The 15,015-nt window shown below is 40.2% G+C and overlaps 1 protein-coding gene across 3 annotated transcripts in view; it reads right to left on the reverse strand.

The window, feature by feature from the left end:
• Positions 1–15,015, reverse strand: part of USP34 (ubiquitin specific peptidase 34) — a 239,073-nt gene that overhangs the window by 63,148 nt on the left and 160,910 nt on the right. For all 3 annotated transcript variants that reach the window (XM_014595059.3, XM_019500736.2, XM_006273750.4), the window contains one exon: positions 8,983–9,166. In XM_014595059.3, the coding sequence (XP_014450545.1) occupies positions 8,983–9,166 (184 nt within the window). The remainder of the gene's footprint in view (positions 1–8,982; positions 9,167–15,015) is intronic.

Consider the following 15,015-nt stretch of genomic DNA (forward strand, 5'->3'; position numbering starts at 1 on the left):
TTTATAGCCTATGTCTGGCAGCAAAGTATAAAACTAGGCAAGTTACACATACTGTTTTTATTATTTCAACCTGACAGTCTCTCTCTCTCTTTATAATGAACCTTTGTCTGTGATATGGCTGTCAACAGTCCATATGAGTGAGATGGCTCTCCTCATCTGCTAGTCAAGCAAGGGATAGCCAGTACAGAGATAGGCTTTTTATATCTATTTCCTTCTTTGCCTTGCAGCTTCTGTGAAGGCTTTCCACAGTTGCTGTCCCACCTTGTCTGCTTGACAATTATCCCTCTCTGCTTGACTACTATTCTTTCTTTCAGAGCTCTACACACTGCCCGTGGGTCTCTGCCAGTACCACAGGGCTGGGGCCAGCAGCTGCCTAGAAAGGCAGTCCAGCACAGAGCTGCCCCAGCCCTGCTGTGTACCCAGGATGCGCCACCGTGGGACAACACCTGGGCCAGGTAGCCCAAGGCACCTGCTGTGGGCTGGACAAAGGCCCTCCAAAGGCTGGATCTGGCCCACAAGTCGTATTTTGCCCACCCCTGATCTAGTGGAACTCAAATCTTCAAAGCTCCCTGCTGTTCTCCCATTAAGCTTTACAAAATGGACTCAGATACCCATCTAGCTATTGTGAAATTGATTAAAATTGGGTGAGGCTCCCCCTTCTGGTTCTATTCCCAAGCCACCAAGTATTTTTCTCCACATTCTATAAGATGTACAGTGATTTGTGCACATTCTGGCTGTCTCACACAATGACAGACATATTTTAAGCACTTGGCTTTGGGGATGTTTGTTTCCAAGTTACCCATATCCTTTTCAACTCCCTGGAGAAAACAAAAAAGGCTGTTAAAATTGTTTTGTTGCAAGGAGGGCCAGGGAGAAGTAATGGCAATTAGAGCTATATCAAAATCCTCATATATTTTAAAAGAAAGGAGGCAACAGTTTTTTTGTCCCAAGATGTCCTCTGTAATATGCTGGAATAATGAATTCTTGTCATAGGGAGCTCACTGTCAGCGTGCTCAAAAACATGGTTTAATGTTTTATCCAGCTTTGAGCCAATTTAGGGTCAACTAGGCCTTGCTGTCCTCCCGAAGCTCCCTAAGAAAAGGTGGAAGGTGTCACAAACTATTCCTTATCCCTCTTAGAAAACATGTTCTGTTGTCAGAAATGGAAAAATGAAAAAAGAGGGTCTTAGTCCATAAGGTCCAACGTCTAAACTGAAATACGCACTAAACTGAAGAATGAAATCTTCATATACCAGAACCACCAGATATTCTACACATTCAATTTAACAATCTAATCTTCAGTTTGATATTGGTCTCAGAAAACATCACGATTATCAGCATAGCTACAATCAAGAAAGAAAGGGTCTGGGCCCAATTATTCCAGAAAATTTCAGCGGCAGTCCCCATGGTGTGATAACATTGAGGCTTCAAACGGACATTGCTCTTGTACAGCCATAATTTTATGGTGGTACAAGTTTTGAACAAACAGCTGGTTTTACCCCTTGTCATGTTCCAAGTGCCTAAAATTGTTTGCTGATGATACATGGTCAGTTTGTTGCACTTTATTCTCAAAGGTATCTCTGTTTGCTTATGGCGTAATCCCTGTAGCTCAGGCTGCCCATGCTCTCCAATGGCCCTAAACAGGGGATTCTGGGATGCAGGTTTCACGCTGTACCTGCCAATCAATCAGATCAGTTGTGCTGAGACACATCCCAGCACAGGTGATCCTGCAGCAAAAACAACATCTGTTTCTAGCCTTAGTTAATTTGGCCATTGGGAAGCTTAAACAAAGCTTTTCTCAAAAAATACTGTCTCTTAGGAGTACTAATTAAGATAGCAACCAGACAATTCCCTCCCTAAACTGAATTCTTCAGATCTTAAGGTTCCAATTCATTCTTTCCAGTGTAAAGAGTTGGCATCTACGCAGTTGCATGTGGCCTTGTTGAGGCCTCAAAGTTGTGGTCCCTAGGCCATGTTACACTTCCAATGACTCCCAACAGAACTCACTGGAAGAACTCAGAACACCTAACTCTCATTCTCAAGTTGTGAAGGCATCTCTCCTTTGATTAGACATATCTCTCAACTTTAAGAAAAAAGCTGGGGTTTTCTGGTTACCACAGATGCCTACCTACCTTCCATGAACAGGAGGTCCAAAATTAATCACAATTCCAAAGATTCAGTAGTCTTCCTACTTCAGCATCCTGGAGGTTCAAGGTCATGAAGTTGCCTCTCGTGTTCTTTGAGATTCCCCTCCCAGCTTGATCAGCTCTGACAATTAGCTAAGGTACCCCCAAAGCTAGACCTAAAGCATTCTATTCTGAAAGGAATCTAACATCGTAATACACTAGGTAAAGAAACAAATGTGATTATTTAAAGTTCTTTCTGCTCAGGTGGTATGAAAAACCTTATAAATGGGAAAGGTAGCTAAACTTCCAACCTATAGCCAAATTCTGGCCAGCCAATAAGAAAAACAAAGAAAAAGAGTAGACATCCTCTGCCAGACGGGCACTCAATAATTAATTTCTTGAGACATCGCTGTCTGAATCTGCATGTAATTGTTGCTATTTTTTCAGATGACAAGTCTTTAAAAGAAAACCCCTTCCAAAGTAGCCACAGGACTGCTGCCTTAGGGAGGAAGTCCACTCTCTAGGCCTGTGTGAATAGGGAAGTATTCAATTTGGATTCGGCCGATTTGGCGGACAGTGACTCGATTCAGTGATTCGATTCAGAGATTCACTGTCCTGAATCGATTTGATTCAAACGAATCAGCTTTGGAAGATTCAGCACCGACTCAGAGAGATTTGGTGATTTGGATCGGCTGGGGAGAGGCAGGCACAGGCACAGCCAGGTGGCTGCCGGTTCTCCCACAGCTTCTCGCTGTGCCTGCCAATCCTGGGGCAAGGGAAGCTGCGAGAGAAGTCCCCCTGAATGCCCTGCCTGGCCCTAGACCCCACCTGGCCCTAGTCCCGGCACTTAAAAGCAAAAAAAAAAAAAAAGCTCCGGTCGTACTGACTGCAGCAGCGTCAATTGGGGCCTCTGGGTGCTCATAGCAGAGCCCCACCCCACACAGCACGGGGCAGTGGGGGTTACCCCCCCCCAGTCCCGTGTGGCACCTGCCACAGGTGCAGCACAGCTCAGCAGGTTGCTGGCACTGTCTAGGATCTGGGGTTGCTGGGGCTGAGCAGTGTTGAGGTTCAGCTGACTGTTGGAGCTGCCACAGCCCCCAGACATCACACAGTGCCCTGCCAAGCCACGCTGCACCCGCACCATGGGGCAGCTGCCAGGAGGCTGGGGCTGGGTGGGGGAGGGGCCAGACAAGGCTTCCCCTGCAGTTCCTCTGGCTATGCCTGCCTCTGCCCTGATGAGGGAGCCACGGGGGTTATGCTCCGCTGCCACTTGCCCAGCTGGCATGGGGTGGCATGATGCAGGCATGGCTCATTCCGGGCTGCAGCAGGGCATAGCCCCTACTCCCAGTGCTACTGTGCCCACATCAGCACTGGGAGTGGGGCCTCTGCCCTGCTGCTTGCCAGCTGATGCTGGAGGTGCAGGATGCAGGCATGGCAGTGCTGGGAGTGGGGGCTATGCCCTGCTGCTGCTTGCTCCCTTCTACTTGGAGTGAGCTGCACCTGCATTCTGCACCCCCCCCTCCCCCCCGGGCAAGCAACAGCAGGGCAGAGCCCCCACTCCCAGCACTGCTGTGGCCGCATCCCATGCCCCCCTCCCTAACACACCCCACACTCTGGCTGGGCAGCTTGTCCCAGTCCAAGCCCCAAGCCCTCCCTCCCTCCCCTCCCCTCCCCTTTCCCCCAACAGACTTACCAGCTGGATGCAGCTGTGTTAGTTGCCTGTTTAATCTATGACTGAATCTCTGAAGCAACTGAATCTTTTCTGAAGCTTTTCCAAATCGATTTGGATGCTTCAAATTGATTCAGAGCTTTCAATTGGTCTCCAAATTCAATTTGGATTCAGAGATTCAGTCCCCGAATTGGGCCGAATCTCCTCCAAATCGAATCACCTACGGAAGCGTCACACAACCTTACCACTCACCTCTACAAAATCATATTTATGTGCTTCTTAGCTTGTTTGTTCAGACCTACTCCCTTCATTGTAACACAGCCCATTTTAACTGCCTGCTTCCTGCACAATCAATACAAGTTGAGACCATTTGTCCATTCTGATGATAGCAACAACACTGAAAAACAATTTCATCTTACCTTGTTAAACATTTTTTCTGAGGTGGCAGAATCAGTACGAACATCTTTCTATGTACAAAAATCCTTCCTCCAGTCTAGCTACCACCTGACTGGCTGAGAGCTGTGGAGAATGGAGTCATGTACTCATACTAGTGTTGCCACATCACAGAAAACAATTAGTGAGCCATGAGAAGTCAAATTTTATATGTGGTACCATTGTCACTGCAGAAACAATGGTTTACAAAGGTCTTTTCACTAAGAATCGGCTATAATACTGCACAGAAGCAACCCTCCCTTTAGAAACTGGAGATACATATTAGTAGACAAGCGTTTCAAGGATGGTGTGATTTAGTAAAATACATATTTGTAAGCCTCGTATAGTTCAATCCAACCAAATGTTGATTAGTAAAGTATACCAAATAAACTCCCTCTATTACTGCTACTAATGGGATCTGTGTTGGTGATGATAAGAAAAATACTAGCTCTGACAAGGCCTTGTTTTATTACAGTTAATCAAGATCGTATTTATCTAGCTTAATTCTTGCTGAGCACAAGACCATTTTTTTAACATACAGGGTTTATTTTGCTTTAATTGAATTGTCTTCATAGTCTCCTAATAAAAATCTATTTTTATTAGATCTTTGAGGAAAACTCATTGCAGTACACCATACTGCCTCTACTACTGTTGCATCAGAGACATTCAAGGAAAAATTAGCACCTTATCCTTTCGCACCCACTTAAAGCAATCCCTTACGAACTGCCACTCCTATACTGGCTTCAGTCAATATGAACACAAGAAAAGCTCGTATAAAAAGGGACAAGGCAGCGGCAGAATTGGGAGCTAAAAGTTAAACTGGAATCAAGACATAGGATCCCTGCAACGAACATCAAAAATTAACCATTAAAATGAAAAAACAAGGAAAAACTTAATAATTTTTTGGGGGGAGGAAGACTAAGGGAGAAACAAATAGGTAAGAAGACACAGATTTTTTTTAAAGCAAGTCATAGAGCTAAGCAAAGACAAAAATCTTTATTTAAAAATATTAGGAAGATCAGAATTGTATCACAGAAATAACAGGGGAAGGTGCTCAGCCCAAGACAGAAAATTAGTTAGGAGTGCACTGATAAAGATTTTCTTGGCTGATACCGACAGCCAAATATTAACCAGTCATATCAGCCAATACCAATCTGATAACCCATTTGGTTATACATGACAGCAGAAGCTACTGGAGCGCACGAAAAAAAGAAGAAAAATCGTTCTGTCAGTACTTACAAATGTACTGATATAAATAAACCTCTTTTTTGGCATGCTCCAGCAGTCTCCTGCATCACATGTATTGGTGTCCCAGGGCTTAAAAAGGGTGGCAGGGGCACATGAACTAAAGCGTGTTGAATAAGCCTTAGATCAAGCACCACCGCCACCATTTTTAAATGTGGGGATACTTTTAAGCAGGGCAGAGCTGAGCGAGGTGAGGGCGGATGCAGACTGCCCACTGTAGGCTGAGCTCTCCCCTCTGCTGCCTTTGCCCCAGGAGCCCTGTGCTGGCCACATGTCTCCGTGCACAAGTCTGACATGCCTACCCCAAGGGGTGTGTGCAGTGGTGGGGAGCCACCCCCCACATGAACATCCGCCTGTGTTGCTGTCCCGCTCCCAGCTCCTGGCCCCATTCCCTCCTGCCCCTTCCCCTCCACAGACTTACCTGCAAGGAGCTGTTCTCTACACTGCCCAGCTGTTTTCCTGGCCACATGCATGTGTGCAGCTGCACACACGCTTCTGGCAGCTCCAAGCAGGACCCCTTGCAGGCTAGAATGCTGCCTGTCTGCAAGGGGAAAGTCAAAGTTTCCTGAGGGAACCCAGGCAACTGGGGGCCCTAGCCCTGTAGGCAAGAGGGAACCCAGGTGTCTGGGGACCCAGCCAGAAGGCATAATTAATTATATTTCTCAAAGAACATCATCAGCTACAATGACCACAAAAAGCCGATAACTGATAATGTAAATTTCCCTTTTATTGGTGCCGATCTGATATGCAACTGATATAACGGTGCACCTCTAAAATTAGTATTTCAGAATAAAAAAACAAAACTAGCCATGGTTGCTACATAAAACATTCCACATGACCGATATATGAAAATGTAAATTCGTAGAGTGGATCAGATAGATCTGGAGAACAGAAAAAAATGATCTAAGGAATACTATGTTGGAAGAAAGCAAAATTAATGGCAAGTCCACACTAGAGAAAAAGCCAGAGAAACTAGAATGATCAGGATCATTGAATCTCAAGTGGCAAAAACTGCAACTGAAGCAAGGAGGAAAGCCGCAACTAGAAAGAGAGGAACAAGCAGATTAAGATGACAAACTAGTACAAAGAGAAAATGCATGAGAATTATCAGCATGTAATGGAGATTACAGCCAAAAAGATCTTCAAAAAACAAAAGTGATTTTTTTTTTTAAATCTTGGCTTGAATGTCTATACAGCTAGCATCTGAATGCTTCTGTAAGTAAAAAGTTTCAGTTTCATATACAATATATTTATTATATGTTTCTCCCTAAATATAGAGATGGGGACAGTTTGGAGAAAGGGAAAATGCAAAATGGGAAGTAATTCCCTTTTTGGATAGTAAGGTACTGATAGTGCACAGTGGTACTGTATCAATTACGACATATTAAAGATTGTTACCCTAGAGAAATTTGGATAAATTTTTTGAAGGCTATACAGAGAAATCTTAGAGCTGAAAAAAGATGCCAGGAAAATTATTATGAATTTTAATAGGAAATAAAACAGATAAATGGGAACAGGGTTTCCCATTTATACAAAGGAAGCTCCGCTTTCAACGCTGCACTTCAAACTTATGAGTACAGATAGAAGTTGACCGTAAATACCTGCACAAGGTGGTAATCACTAGGAAGGCATCATATGACAACAGAGGAGAAAAGCTAATAAGGAACAGACAGACAATGGGAACCCAAACCTTGATCCTGTCAGACACACACAACTAGAATAGCCACTTCAATCAACTTCAGAAAAAAGACTGGGAAGGAAAATATATCCTACTTTAACCAAATGTTGTGATTGTTCTGTGAACTATCAGAGGTCAGGAACAGCTCAGTTGAGGGTAAGAGCTGCCCTTTGTCAAGGTTTCTTCAAGAAGGAAAAATCAGAAACCAAATCAGAAGAGAATGACATATATGCTACTATAGTCACTCCAAAAAGTGAGCATATGCACTTACAGGACCAGATATTTTATCATATTCACTTAAATACAAGACCACCTGAATATAAGATGATAATTAAATAATAATTAGATTCCATGTATGGAAAATGTACACATTTTTTATAATTTTCCAGGTACAGAAACTAATCACTGGAGGTCTGCCTTGAATTTGTCCCTCTCCCACTGCTACAGTTGGAAAAATAAATCTGGGAGGGGTCAAGTAGTCCCCTTGCCCTCTGCCCCTACAACTTCTTCCCCCTGCAACATCTCACCCCCTCCTGACTGTCAGACCCTGATCTCCCTGAGCACATGGAAGTGAGGGGTAAATTTGAAAACATTGACTTTGAAATAAACCTGTCTATAATAACTTGTATATAGGCAAATTACTATAAGTACCCATAGACTTAGTTCATCCAAAGACTTAGTTTTTTTAAAACTGCTGCAAGGGAGACAGCTCAGTGAAGAGGAAGTTGAAATGAATTAAATGTTGTGGCTCACAGTGACTTGTTGCCACTGAGGGGGGGCTGACAGCAATGGGCACTACCATATATCTTATTCAGATGGGCGGCACTAACATATCCTTCTGGTAGGTTTCCATCAGTATGCTCATCCAATATGGGTCAAGTGTTTTATAGTCATGCTCAGTGCTGGCTGCATTTAATCAGATGTCCATTACTGAGCACATGCTGCTCTTGGTGTCAATTTAATGAGACAATGTATCTAACTAGGTTTCCTTGTATGATAAGGAATGTACGATAAGGAGCTTTTTTCCCCAGGCTGACCATAGGGCAAAACCTCATCTTATATTTGAGCAAATATGGTAAATACTAAATGGAAACAAGGGGTCTTAATTCAAGGAGAAAATGTTTCAAGAACAGAAATATTTAAAGATTATATGCGTACTGTTAAAACCTTAAGTCACACTAGCACCCCTTATGATACTGTTCTGTAGTAAAAACAGAAAGGATATTTAAGAAAATGTTAGTTCTGATAAGGCCTTCATTGCAATTTTTCTAAGATGCACCTACCCAGTTTAACTATGCCAAGTATGTCTAGATATCTGGATACACTTTTGTGCTAAACCAACTCTTACTACATATTCTTAATAAATCTTGTTTTGAGTCTTAGATTTAGAGATGAAGTCATCATGGTATGGCTTAGGAAGGATGAAAAAAAACAAGCAAAACAGTGGCCTCTTGTGATATACAATTGTGGAAAAAACAGTACTCATCTTGAAGCACCTGTCTGGGGGAATTCTCTAAGTAACACTCTCTACAATGTACTCCCTCTTCAAGAAACAATGCTGAGTGAGGTGTAGGTTTTCTGTTTCCAAAAGGATCTATTGGAGATGCAAATAAATTCCCCATTGGGACACTGTGCCAGGCTGTACCAGCATGGGAGTGGACATAAGGGTTAGAGTGGGAGTGTGCACTTGAGGTATATTCCCATTTTTTTTAAGTGATCTTTATAAAACAAGATATTCTAAATAAAATCCATGCCCCAAAATATTAATAGTGAAATATATCTAATTTTGCACAAAACACTTAAAAAAAAACTAAAGGTGAATAAAGTTCTTACACTGCATATGTTGTGCCATAACCCAGTTGTGGAGCAGCCTGTAGTTTTCTACAGACCCCTTTACCATTTCTACCAACAAGTCATAAGCAGCAGCCCTTGAAGAATGTGACTTGCATTTTGGCTGTTGTCTATCTTTTAGACTTGGCAGCAAAAACAGAAGATTGAAGATGTCTCTTAGAAACTCCTGTAAAACAATTCAATCAGTAGGTATATCAGTTTGTATAAATATTAAAAAGAACACGGACATATTATTTCATATAATTTCAATCTTTTGATGTATACTTCTTCATCAAATAAAAACAGTTTACATATCTTATACATACATTTTGAACTGTAAACTTTAACAGTGCAACCTCTGCAACGTTAAGCAACGTACCGAAAAGTAGAATTCCCATAACATGAAAAGCAGCATTGTAAATGTCTTAACTTATCATGACTGAAAAATAAATGAGTCCACTGAAAAGGAGTAAGACACATTAACCTTAGCTGTTACCCAACTCTACTATTTGATATAATGTCAGCAGGGGAAAAAAGTGAATGCAGGCTGCCAAACATCCATAACTCAGTAAAGTATAGACTTTATCTAACTGAAAAGTTTCTATAATGGCAGATTTATATAACCGGAGGAATCTACAACATAACAAAGATAATTGTTTCAACAGATCCTACATGTTATACCTTAAAAACTACATTTTAACACTATGAAATTTATGCACTTCACGGTTTTGTACAATTTTCTCTTTTCTTCTGTAAATAAGTGAAGTAAACCATAATGAAAGGAACATGTACTAATGCTAAATGTGAGAAAAGCAAACTGAAATGAATGATCAACAGAATTTCTAGTATAAAAAGGATAAAAGCCTGGCATTGCTGAAATAGATGGCAAATATCCAGGGACATCTATACAGCTAGAATCTCACCTATCCAGGCATGCTTCAAGTAGTATTTCTGAAAATGCCAGTTTCATCCAGGAGTGATCAGACTAAGTGATTTAATGATTTCTCTGGACTTAAAAATCTATGAATAATTAATTAGTCATAAAACTTTCATCCGGATCATAGTATCATTTTTTTTCATATTGTTCATAAAATGTTGACTTGTAATGTTACTGAACTATATATTTAGGGTTTAAAAACAATAATTATAGACTTCATGATTAAAATTACACATTAAAACATTTCCCAAACAAAGTAAATCTATGTTAACAGGGACATTAATAAATGGATTAAAGAGGTAGTATAAAACATAGATGTTCCAAGTCATATTAATACAGGTCAACAAATGTGAAATTATAATTTGTTACATTTCTTTCCAGATGAACATTTCCACTGGAAACACTGTGGGAACACATCTATACTCTTCCTTCAATATAGTATTTTAGTAATATTTATTCAACAGCATTAGCATTTAAAAAAAAAATTAAAGTGTATGTTGGCAACCCTACAATTCAAAGGCCTCAAAAGGTATGGTTATACAATTATATTTTTCAAAAGCAACATTACTCTTAAATGCAGAGTAGGAGCATGTATGTGTACAATTAATGTACACGGATAAACTCCAGAGCATATTGCAATATTATATTATATTGCAATATGCTCTGGAGTTTATTCATGCACAGCACACACACTCCGGTCGCAGTAGCCCAGGCTTGCTGGGGACCTGGAGGGTCAGCATGCCAGCCTGGGATACTCCAACCAGGCTCCATATGCTGCAGAGCAGCTGGCTGACACGCAAGGATGCTTCAGCACAGGGCCTGCCTGCCGTTAGCGCTGAAGCACCCTGTGGTCACAAAAAAACTCTGCAGCAGGGTAGGACTTTTAAAATACCCTGCTGCAGAGTTCTGTGCACCCTAATAGGGGCGCATGTGTAGACGCCGAGACATTTACTGTGCAGATAATTAGCTTAGTAAATCTCTCATATAGATGCACCTAGTAGGAAGTAATAAAAAATTGGGCGAAAGCTGTGTACAGAAGGTTTAAATACTGAGGAAGGATCAGAGGCTTTACAGACTGATTTATAATAGGTTTAAAAAAGGGCAGGTCAATTTGCTAATTAATGGAAGACAGTGGATAGCTGACAGGATGAGATTTTGCTTGTCACAGGAGAGTTGTTAACTGTTAGCAATCATTTGATAAAATACAATTTGTTGGCCTAGTAAGCCCTAGATAAGCCCTAGTAAGCACCCAGTACCTACAAGCTAATTATTTTAGGTTAACTATGAATCAATTAAGTCTGAGTAAAAAATTCTAGAGTATATTTTCTTCAAGGAGACAGAAGACAACATAAGCACACTCTGCAGACTGATATTCTCTCTGGCTCTTTATGATATGAAAGACCTTCCTTCCTTCACCGTGTACAGAGTGAATTTATGTCAATAATAGACATGATTTGAGTAGAACAGCAACAGCTTATACAAAGACAAAAAGACACCATGGAATTTAGAAAGAAATCTCTCAACAGTTTATTTGCATATATCTTGACTAAGGGTGAGACTAGGAGCCAAAGTCTGCATCTAGATGCTTTTACAGAAATAGCTTTTAAAAATAATTGTTTAGTTGAGCTTTGAATATGGCAGCTGTTCTTTTTTAGTTAGCAAATTAAAGGCCACACAGATACGCAGATAGCAAACTTATGGAAAAATGCAACACTAATAGGATTGCTACATCAACAGGGCCACAGGGTTGAGTTTTATCACTAGATGCTATTCTGTTTGTCCACAAATTACTCATAGAATTTATAAGCTTGTCTACAAGCAAAGTTGACTAAGTCATAGTTACATTTTCTTATCTTCAGAAACCAAAAGCTAAGTAAAAGCAGGGTTTGAGGAGTACTGAATGGGATCAATTAGCAAAAGTATGAATGTGTACAGACTGCCTGCTGTGTTTTCATTTTTATTTGTTAGATGACACGGTGCATTTTTATTTTATTACATTAACTAAATTCTTATTCTTTGAGTTTTTTAAAGCTTTTCTCTTCCTTTTAACCAGTTTATATCTGTCAAAGGTCAGCCTGAGGACAAGATGCAACTTGCTGCTACAGCAGTTTTAATAAAAGTTAATACATGCCATACAGTGCCACTTCCTGAATTCCTTGGATTCAACTAGTTGTCAACATAGAAATAAGATGCAGAACATCATCAATATACTTTAATTATTAATTCTTACATTGGCAAGCTGTTAATGCCTTTAGCAAGGCTAGAATTATTGACATACGTTTTCAATAACAATGTCACCCTAAGTTGTCATTTGATGGCCTATCAATTTCATTTCTAAAATCACTAGTGACAATCCCAGAGTACAAGTGAGAGTCATTCAAAAGAAAAATTTCTTAGGATTTTTTCAAAGAGATAAAATTCTCTCCCATCTGGTGGCTAAGCTCAAGATATCCACACAGATGTTATTAATCTACTACTGCATCAAGCAGACATTAACAACTACTGTCCTTGTAATTTCTCATAAATTCCCAACATATTCACAGAGCCAGACTGCTCTTCTAAATTTTCCCTGGCATTTAGGATGAGATTCTTTACAAAGCACATAGGCTTACAGTATCTCCATGAAAAGCCTCCGTGGTCTTATTTTCACTGCATGTGGACAGGGCCATCTACAATATTAACAATCAGATAATTTCTCCCCATGGGATGGAACCTTATTAGTCAGATTGCATGCTAATTTCTTACAACTGCATTAAGAGAAGTTTTCTGTTAGCCGATGCACTCTTAGTCTGTTTCACACTTCAAAAAATGTAATCTAGTTCCATCCTGTAGGAAATACAGAACTGGAATGCTTGGTTTTTTTAGTGTTAAATTTTTCTATCTAGGTACCAGTAGGATTTTTCCCAAGCTCTTGTATATGCCAAAAACAGAAGGAAGGAAGGCCTGAAGGAGGTTAGGAGAGGATATATCACCTTGCAGATGCTTGCCTTTACACCCTTGAAAGCACAGAAGAGGATGCTGGAACTCTTTACTTTGAAAAGGACTGGGCCAGAGGTGGGAACTTTACAAACTTTTTTTTAGCTTGACCTGAAAAACTCCTGAAAGGATCACATCTGCCAAAGTCTTACAAGTCAAACAGTACCTATTTGCCTTTGCTCGTGTGTATGGATGCAGAGGCTCCAGCCAATTATGAAGTATCCACACTGGGGAATGGCTGGTAGTGGCAGATTTACCTTTCTGTAACTTATAAGCCTTTTCTTCACATTATTTAAGGCTAGTTTATTTTATGCTGGAGGAGGGAGGGAAAGAGAATTTGGCTGATTGTCCTACTGATACGTTGTTGAATGTCCCCTAAAAGAGGAAATCTTTAGTAAAAGGCAAAAGATTTATGGGATTTGACAAGAAACTATTGGTGTATGTGCTGAACCATCTCTGTTCTCTACAAGGACAAAGTGTGAATTTGAAGTGAAGGTGACTGGCATGTGCCTAAGCCTCAGAATATCCTGGACAAAGCTGAACAGCCTCCAATATTTTTACAAGAGACAGCTCAAATGTCTCAAAATAAAAAACAAAAACACTGTCTCCAGAATCCTGTTCCTTCATATTTTATGCTATTTAAAAGGAAAATAACTTGCTTGCAGCAAAGTAGCATTGTGAAATAAATAATAGAATAATCTATACCATACGATATATAATTTTACATACTTTTAAAAACTATGTTAGTTCAAGACATTGTCAGATAACGTGTTGGGACTCAGGTCTTTAAGCAAAAGTTTCTTGGAAAAAAAAATCAACTGTAGCCACTGTTCTGTTCATATTAAGCCCTTCTTCAAACCTGTTTCCTGGCTTCCCTACAATATACCTATCCATCTAAATTCCTGACTTTATCTTCAAAATCCTACCCAACTTCCTCTCTGTTTTATTTTATTTTTTCATTTAGTCTTCTGTCCAAGCTACATAGCCAACTGTCTCTCATGTCCTTCTTCCCCTGTGACTGGCACTGTTTCACGCTATGCTCTAATGCCTTGACTTCTCATCCAGACCTGCTTTCCAGGCCCTCTTCCACCAGTTCCCTCCTTAAAACAAACTTTTTTAAAGAAGTCTACAGAACTAAATCTCTCAAAGTTAAGCTACCAAAATGAGCCAAAAACTTCCAAATCCATGTTACAGTTCATTATAATAAAAAAGATATTTAACAAGATTTGCTAAATTCTACTGCCCAATCACACGTTTTTTTCCTATATCCCACTCCCCACTGGTCAACTATAAGTTATTTATATAGACTAAAATTCAAAGGGAGACTCCTGTCTTATTACTCTTCTACAAAACATATTCTCTACATATGAAGTTATATAAAGACATATTGTAAATACTCTTATTGAAGATACTAAACATTTCAGTTAATGCCCAAGTTAGAAGGAGATAATCAAATTATCTGAAATATACATTATTAAGACAATGAATGTCAGCAAATTACAGTAGATGAGGCTTGATGTGATTGTCTCAACTTTCACGTGCAATTCTATAAATCACTCCCATAGCCAGACTACTTTTGAACAAAGCACTGGAGAACAGAGCAAATCATGTTGTTGAATGGCTTTGCTTGTTATCTTAGAAGTGGAATTTCAGTCCTAAAAAGCCAAGCTGCAATGCAGGCTGAGTACTGCCACAGGGAAGACGAACATGTGCAAGTCCCTTGTCAATGTCAGGGTTTGGGCCAACTGCATCCATGAAGTGCAGAGAACTGTCCATAATTCTGTTTTGCCTCAATCTCTACAACACATACAAGGATTAGGAGGAACAGTACATAATTCTTGTGGCTCATAAACTGTCTAGCTGTGCAGCTGATTCACAGCTTTAAAAGCTATGCTAAGATCTTTCATAGGTACACTGGGTGCCACAGGATTTGGTCAAGGAATAATAGGTATTGGTGATTTGTAAGAACTTGATTAAACATGATTAGTCTTGAAAATACTTAGCAATAAGCAAAATTAAACAGGCTCTCTAAAACATAACAATTTTGTCTTAAGATTAAAAATACACTGAAGATAGGGAGAAAGGATGCAAAAATAAGCTCCACTTTACTCTTTCAATCCAAT

Source organism: Alligator mississippiensis, chromosome 1 (genome assembly GCF_030867095.1).
Source record: "Alligator mississippiensis isolate rAllMis1 chromosome 1, rAllMis1, whole genome shotgun sequence".
In the NCBI taxonomy this organism is placed as follows: domain Eukaryota; kingdom Metazoa; phylum Chordata; order Crocodylia; family Alligatoridae; genus Alligator; species Alligator mississippiensis.